At 31.8% G+C, this 8,336-nt stretch overlaps 1 protein-coding gene across 1 annotated transcript; it reads left to right on the forward strand.

Annotated features, from left to right (window-relative positions):
• The first annotated feature begins 232 nt into the window (after positions 1–232).
• On the forward strand, positions 233–8,041 carry LOC145137677 (aspartyl protease family protein At5g10770-like). Its single transcript, XM_079071816.1, has 2 exons — positions 233–447; positions 6,591–8,041. Exons 1-2 carry the CDS (start codon positions 264–266, stop codon positions 7,829–7,831), a joined length of 1,425 nt encoding a protein of 474 aa, XP_078927942.1. The 5' UTR covers positions 233–263; the 3' UTR covers positions 7,832–8,041.
• The last annotated feature ends 295 nt before the right edge of the window (positions 8,042–8,336 follow it).

The following is an 8,336-nucleotide window of genomic DNA, read 5'->3' on the forward strand; positions in this document are numbered from 1 at the left end:
AAAAAAAAAAAAAAAAAAAAAAAAAAAAAAGAAAAACGGAAAAAAAATGAGATTAGCAAGACTTTGTTGATTGCAAATATTTTATTACAATATGTGTCATGTTTATGTTTTTGTGTTTTACGTCATATAATTAAGGTAGTGGGGGTATGCAATTCAACTTTCTTGGGACCGACCTCATCGCTAAACACAATTTTGCACCTCCAATAAAGGCTATAAATAAGAGTTGGTGACGAAGTAAGAGAAGTATTACAAAGAAAGTTGAAATGGAACCATCTAAGTGTGTCATATTGGTGCTTTCATATTGTTTTCTCTTCTGTTTGGTTGCTGCAAGTAACGAAAATGCTTTGGTGAGAAGTGAAGCTGAAATAGAAGCCATATCCCACCATTATCAAACACTCAAATTAAGCTCTTTCGTATCATCATCTATATGTAGCCCTTCCACTAATGGTTAGACCTGTTTCTCTTCTTATATATAATTTACTAGTTATGTGTAATTTGTAAAACATTTAAAATCATCATCTATTTGTAATCCATCCACTAAGTTCTTCATGTGTATCGAGTTTCCTTTATTGACGAGTAATGGGTTAATCGTTTTATATATCAGTTCATCAACATATAATTTACTACTTATTAATTAGGTTTCATAATAGTACTAAAATATCGTAAGTATATGGCGAATATGACATTGACATTAGCCGATGTAGACAAATTTGTGGAAGATTCACGTGGAATGGGCCTTTCGTGTTATTGCTATGATAAGTTGAACGATACCCTTGATAAATTTTATTTTATTTCAATTTTTTGAACAAGTGGCTTAGAACGAAACAAAAGCATGGTTTGAACTTTCTTTTGCAGTATATTTACTTTAATTAAATAGACCGCCTCAATTACAAACCAATTCAATAAGGTATTATATTGGTATATTACCTCATACTCTCATAGTCTAGTTTAATATCTTCTTCTTTTTAATATATTTTCCTCGTACTCTCATAGTCCAGTCTACATCATCTAGGTCTACATCTATATTTACATACATATTTAAGTCTACATATATTCTACATATATTCTAATAAAGAAAACATAAACTTGCCATTTGTAGTCTTATTGTTTTTACATCTATATTTACATCCATATCTAAGTCTACATATATTCTAATAAAGAAAACCTAAACTTGCCATTTGTGACCTTATTAAACAAGAAAAAACATCATAAATGGTCCCTGTGGTTTCCCCAAATCTGAAGTTTAATCCTCGTGGTTTAAAAACGTCATAGATGGTCTCTGTGCTTTCAAAACTTTTGATGTTTGGTCCTTTTTGCTACCTCCGTTAGCTTTCCACCGTTAAATGAAGGGTATTTTTGTCATTTAACTATCCAGGGACCTTTTATGAGGTTTTCTTTTCTTCTATTTTTTTAAATTAAATTTAATATCCAAGGTCTCTCTCTCTCTCTCTCTCTCTCTCTCTCTCTCTCTCTCTCTCTCTCTCTCTCTCTCTCTCTCTCTCTCTCTCTCTCTCTCTCTCTCTCTCTCTCTCGGCAGCCTTAAATGGAAAAACCCAGCACCATAAATTAACACCTTACACCATCACCACTCTTCCATAAATTTCACTACTGAGCACCCACCAACTATCGAGCCTACAGATGGTATTCTCCACCCCATTAAACCTGCAGAAAGTTAAGTTCAGAAGGAAGCCATTATTGTTCGTTTGTTTTTCTGATACACCAGAAAAGTGAGGGGTGGGGGTGAGAGCACACATGTGAAAGAGAAAGAGCTAAGGGTTGTTGGTCGTTTTTTCAACTACAGGGAACCATTGGATCGTCACCACCATTAACCCATCAAGACCCTCTACACCATTGTTAAATTTATGAACCCTAAATCACAAATCATCACCCTCCATATTTCATTTTCTAATATGAATTCAAGTTGTGGGTTTCATCAGGTGTATTCCTTGAAATAAAATATGAAATTGTGTGTCTTTGTGTGTTTTCATTTCTAAAATCAATTTGGGTGTGTTTTCCTTTACTGAAATCGACAAAATCAGGTATTAATGGTGTATTAACATCATATCTAAAAGATTTAGATGTCGATTTTAGACCAACAGCCGATGATATCATCTCTACCTCCTCTTCTTCTTTCTCTTGACTATTGTGTTCTTCCGATTCAGATTCCGGTAGGCTATAGAAAGACAAGTCATCACTGTTACCAACATTTCTTTCCTCATCTGTTTCATTTTCTAAAGGCCGCTCACGACTTCTTCATCAAAAACTATGGAGTTTTGACATGAACTTGTTGGACTAGTCTGAAAAAACGAGAGCTGTTCGTCATCACCGGTTATATCTGTAATTATAGAAGTTTCTTCGATGGAGAGTTCGAGTTCTTGAAAGAGGAATAAAGATGCTTTAATTCAATCATGGAGGTGTTAATTCAATGATTCAAGTCACCGATCTTAAAGATATGCCCAAAAGAGAGCTTTGTGTTGCTTCAAATCACATCCTCTGTGTGTATGTGCGATGTGTTATAATTTTTCGGAGAGTTAAAAGAGATAGAAGAGGAAACACGAAGAAGATGAAGTAAAAGTGTACAGGTGGGTATACAGTATGTGTGTGTGGAGAGAGAGAGAGAGAGAGAGAGAGAGAGAGAGAGAGAGAGAGCCCTCGTATTTAAGATAATGGCGATGGTGAAGGGTATGTGGTGGTTTGGTACGGGGAAGTTATCGGAGGAGGTGGGAACCGGAAACGCCAATGGTGGGAGGTTTGGTTCACCAGCAGTGAATCGATGAATGATTAGATTAGGAAGCAAGGATCGATGAAGGTGAACGGTTACACTGGGAGAGAGAGAGAGAGAGAGAGAGAGAGAGAGACCTTGGATATTAAATTTAATTTAAAAAAATAAAAGAAAAGAAAACCTCATAAAAGGTCCCTGGATAGTTAAATGACAAAAATACCCTTCATTTAACGGTGGAAAGCTAACAGAGTTAGCAAAAAGGACCAAACATCAAAAAGTTTTGAAAGCATATGGACCATCTATGACGTTTTTAGACCACGAGGATTAAACTTCAGATTTGGGGAAACCACAGAAACCATTTATGATGTTTTTTCATTATACAATATGTTGTTTTCAAAGTCTATTTGTTTCTAATCACTCTCAAAACTTTTAATTATGGATATTCATAGAAATTTATTATTTTGTTCCATTATATTGGACTACAATATCAATCAATATATTTTTCTTTCAAATTTCAAATCCCTAGTATCATACGATATTAAACTTACTAAACTTATTTAAATTCAAATCTGCTTACATTTGGCTATATCAAACCCCATGCAATGTAATTTCATATCCCTAATATTAGGGAAGATATTAGACAATATATCATAAATAAATCCATGTCCTTGACTTTTATTCTTCAAAAACAAATTCCAATCATTTATTTATGGAATAATTATTTTCAATTTGAATATTATCATCCGGGTTTTTATATTTTCACATATTCTACGTAAATGGCTTATATATACAAGTTTGTATAACCTAAATTTTTTTAATACTCATCATTTTGGCATTAAATTTAACATTATTCAAAATTTCTATATATTTAAAAACTTATTTATACAAAACATTGTAAGCTTACCAATATACATACTATATATAAATATTTGTTTGCAAATTATCCTTAAACAAATTGTTTTTTTTATTATTTAAAATTTATTATTGTCAACGGTACCGTTTATAACCTAGTGTATCAATGACTTCAAGCCAAAAAAAATCTAAGTTAACGAACTAACCAATAACCTTTGATCTATTTTTTTTGGCCAATTCACGTCAAAATTAATAAATTGTTAAAACTAAAAATTTTGTTAAAATTAATGAATACTATGAAATTTATTATTTTGAATTATAAGGATATAATGGAACTTTTAGCGGGGAGTATTTTTCCAGGACCGGAATGTTATATGTTGCTTGATAATTATTTTATCCGGAAATATATACAAAAGTCCCAAAATTTTGGGAGAAATTAACGATTAAGTCCCAACATTTTTTTTAATAGAAAAAACCGAAGAAAAACCGGAAAATTTGTTTATTATTATTATTTTTTTTTTACCTATTTAGCAGGTCATCCACCTACATGGTATGCCAAGTTGGACATGTGCTAAGTTGGGCAGGTGCTGACGTAACATATCACGTCAGCATCCTTTTTACTTAGACCATCTCCAACCCATCTCCATTTTTCCCCCATAAATTGAGTAAAAAATAGAGTAAATAGTGTTTCATCTCCAACCCTACTCCATTTTCTATCCCATTTTTTACCCCAAAAAGTATATTCGTAAAATATTCTATTTTTATAACTTATATATATATTGTCAAATACACCCTTTACTAATTAAACTCTATATTTATGATTAATTAACATAAATTAGTATATAACATGATATTATAAATATTAAATATTGCATTTAAATTATAATTAGTAGATAAAATAAACTAGAAATGTATAAAATAAAAATGAGAGAGAGGGGAATACTATTCATATCTCCAAAAATGGAGGTGAAAATGGGGTAGGGTTGGAGAAGAATGAGGGAAGAAATGAAGTTTGGGGGTAGGTTGGAGATGCCTAAAAGAATGAGATTCGAACATGTGCTTCCTTCTCTACACCTCCACCACCTTAACTAATTGGGCTAGATGCATTACACATTTTTTCTTCTCCACCCATCTATATAACGCATTAAATCATGAACCTTTTAATACAACTATTATTATTATTATTATTATACTTCACAAATAAATATATTAAATGTATAAACATATTTTTTTGTGTATTTATATGTACCTTTTAAGTAACTTTATGTATTTTATATTTATTTTTATGTACTTTTACGTATTTTTTAATATATGTAAGCATTTGTTTTATGTATTCCAAGTATTTTTTTTAAGTATTTTAATTATTTTAAGTATTATTATGATTAAAGATATAAACATTACATAAAATTACATATAAATATAAAAAAATACGTATAAATATATTTATTTATGTAAAAATATGTATAAATATGTAAAATACATATTAATATGTAAACAATACATATAAATATATTTATTTTACGTATAAACACGTAAAAACATACAAATACATAAAAAATATAAATATTTTTTTACGTATTTTTATTTATTTTACGTATTTGTACATATTTTTACATAAATAAATATATTTATATTTAATTTTTTTTACATATTTCTATGTAATTTATATATTTATACGTATAATACTTCAAATAATTAATCATTACTTAAAATAATTAAAATACGTAAAATATCATTAATAATACTTAAAATATGTATAAATATGTAAATTTTACTTAAAATACTTAACAACATCACTTAAAATATGTAACCAATAATTAAATATATTAAAAATACATAAAATCATTTAAAAATCACACATGGACATATAAAAAATAGGTTTACACATTTATAATATTTATTTTCGAATAATAATAATAATAATAATAATAATAATAGTAATAATAATTAATAATAGTCGTTGTATTAAAAGATCCAGAATTTAATGCATTATGTATATGAGTGGAGAGGAAAAAACTTGTAATACACCTAGCCTAATTGGTTAAGGTGGTGGAGGTGTAGATGGAGTAGGCGCACGGTCAGTCTCATGCCTCCGCAACCCCTCCCCCCATTCCCCTATTTTCTGAAAAAATCGATTTTTTTCAAAGTAAAGAGGATGCTGATGTGACATGTCATGTTCGCGGATGATATGCAAAATATGTAAAAATGGACTAAAGTGAATCAATTTCCCGGTTTCTTTGGTTTTCCATTAAAAAAATATTGACATTTAATCGTTAATTATTCTAAAATTTTAAGAATTTTGTGGAGATTTTCCTTGTTTTATCTTTCATTAAAATACTCAACTTTTAATTCTATGACATTTCAAAATAAAGCGTATTTCTAGTTCAGCTGAACTCATACTTAAATTTACAAAAACCATAATAACAATTAAAAAACAAAGTGTATATTAAAAAAAAAAGACATGTACAATAAGAAAAAAAATCTCTATCGGAAACCACATGTTAGACGACTAGTGGGGAAGTGATAATGATGTGGCATTGATATGCCTGTAGTTTAAGACCAGTAAATATATCTTTAAGTTTTTTTTGAAAGGCAAGGTGTTTTACAGAAGAAAGATAGAATAAGATATACTAAACATAGGAAAGATCTTTAGTTGATGCTAACAAAATATCTAATCTATAGCACTGAAATTAACAAAAGGACTAAGATTAAATGTTTGAAATAGAAATTTCACTAAAATTGCAAACTATACAAAACTAATAGTCTTTGATGAGTAATTATTTTTATACAAATCATAGACAAACTAAGCAAAATCGAATCCCAAAAATACCATACGTGCTAATCTAGCTAACTATCACAACTTTACCTAAGTCAATAGCTTCATTCTAATCATACTAAACAAATTTTACTGATAAGATAGAAATTTAGACTTTACATCCCAGTCAATATGCAATATGATATAAACTATTTGGTAACTTTAATCACTGAATTAATATGATCAAAATTCATGAACTAGGTGAGAAGAGAAGGGGGTCTTTGGAAGTGGTTCACAAACATGGACCATGTTCCAAGTTCAGTGAAGACATGGTGAAACCCTCGACAGTAGACGGAATATTCTCCCATGATCAGTCAAGAGTTGACTCAATTCACAACTCAGTGAGAAAAGACATCCAAGGGTCGAAGACCAGTCTCCCTGCAAAATCTGGCAGACCAATCGGAACAGGAAACTACATAGTGACCATCGGACTGGGCACCCCAAAGAGAGACCTTACACTCGTATTTGACACAGGAAGCCATCTAACATGGACACAATGCCAACCATGTGCCGGGTCTTGCTATAGACAAAAAGAACCCATATTTGCACCTTCCTCATCTTCTACCTATTCCAACATCTCCTGCAGCTCATCGGAGTGTGCTAAACTCCCTTCAGCCACAGGAAACGTACCCCGTTGCAGCTCATCTACATGCGTATACCGCATACAATATGGAGACAATTCCGTCACTGTTGGATTGTTTGGTAAAGATAAACTCACACTGACTTCAAACGATGTACTTGATGGTTTCTTTTTTGGATGTGGCCAAAACAATGTAGGACTCTTTGGAGGTGCTGCTGGGCTTTTAGGACTTGGTAGGGATAAGCTCTCTATTGTGTTGCAGTCCGCTAACAAATATGGGAAAGTCTTCTCCTATTGTCTCCCCTCAACAACTAGCTCTACTGGTTTCTTAACGTTTGGAAGTAGCGGAATTGGTAGCAATGTTATTTACACGCCACTCTCTGCCTCACAACAAAACTCTTTTTATGGTCTTGATCTTGAAGCTATATACGTTAAAGGAAACAAACTAGAAATAAGTCCGACTGTGTTTACGACATCCGGCATGATCATAGACTCGGGAACTGTGATCACAAGACTCCCACCTACGGCCTACTCAGTTCTAAGTAAGGCATTTCGAGCAGAAATGGCACAATACCCATTGACCCAAGGACCGACGCTATTTGATACATGCTATGATTTAAGCAAATATGAGAATGTCACAATACCCAAGATAAGTACGGTTTGGGGTGGGAATGTAAACGTTGAAATTCCACCTCAAGGGATACTTATTCCAGTTAGCGCCGAAGTTTACTGTTTTGCTTTTGCTGGGAATCGGGATGATTCTGATCTTGGTATATTTGGGAATACGCAGCAAAAGACATTGGAGGTTGTGTATGATCTGACTGCCGGAAAGATCGGATTTGGCCCTGGAGGATGTTCTTGAACACAAGTGACCAAAATAATTTACAAGGGTATCAATTTAGCAAGAAGATTGATAAATAAGGATTGGATGTACTTTTTATTGATTACCATTTCTTTATATTAAGAACTATGCAACTAAATGTACGTTATCGATTACTATTTAATTGACGATAAATACTTGTCAAGATCATATATATTTCTGTCTAATCCATTAGATTTTTTTTTTTGGTAACTGTATAACAGAATCAAGTTGTATAGTATGTGTTAATGATGCTCTTAAACCCTTCTAACTTCTAATAGTGCTTGAAATTGCGTAGTTTTAATCGAACTTTCTCAAATAAGTGTTAGATATGTGGGAAAATACCGGCAATAGTCAAAAAATGGGGGGTAATTTCAAAATTTAAATATGAAAATGGAAATTTCCAGGTATAGACATGCATTCCACGGAGTTAGCTCCGCGGAGCTCCGCGAAATGTACTGTAGCTCCGCGGGAATGGATCTTTAGATTTTTTTTTTCACATCGTTTC

The sequence above is a fragment of the Lactuca virosa genome, chromosome 9 (genome assembly GCF_052849685.1).
Source record: "Lactuca virosa cultivar CGN04683 chromosome 9, Lactuca_virosa_CGN04683_v6, whole genome shotgun sequence".
NCBI classification, from domain to species: Eukaryota; Viridiplantae; Streptophyta; class Magnoliopsida; order Asterales; family Asteraceae; genus Lactuca; species Lactuca virosa.

Excerpts from the sequence above, each read along its gene's own strand:
- LOC145137677 (XM_079071816.1), top strand. The coding sequence starts at position 264 with ATGGAACCATCTAAGTGTGTCATATTGGTGCTTTCATATTGTTTTCTC. Across the intron at positions 448-6,590 it reads ATGTAGCCCTTCCACTAATG|GTGAGAAGAGAAGGGGGTCT; the intron begins GTTAGACCTGTT and ends TTCATGAACTAG.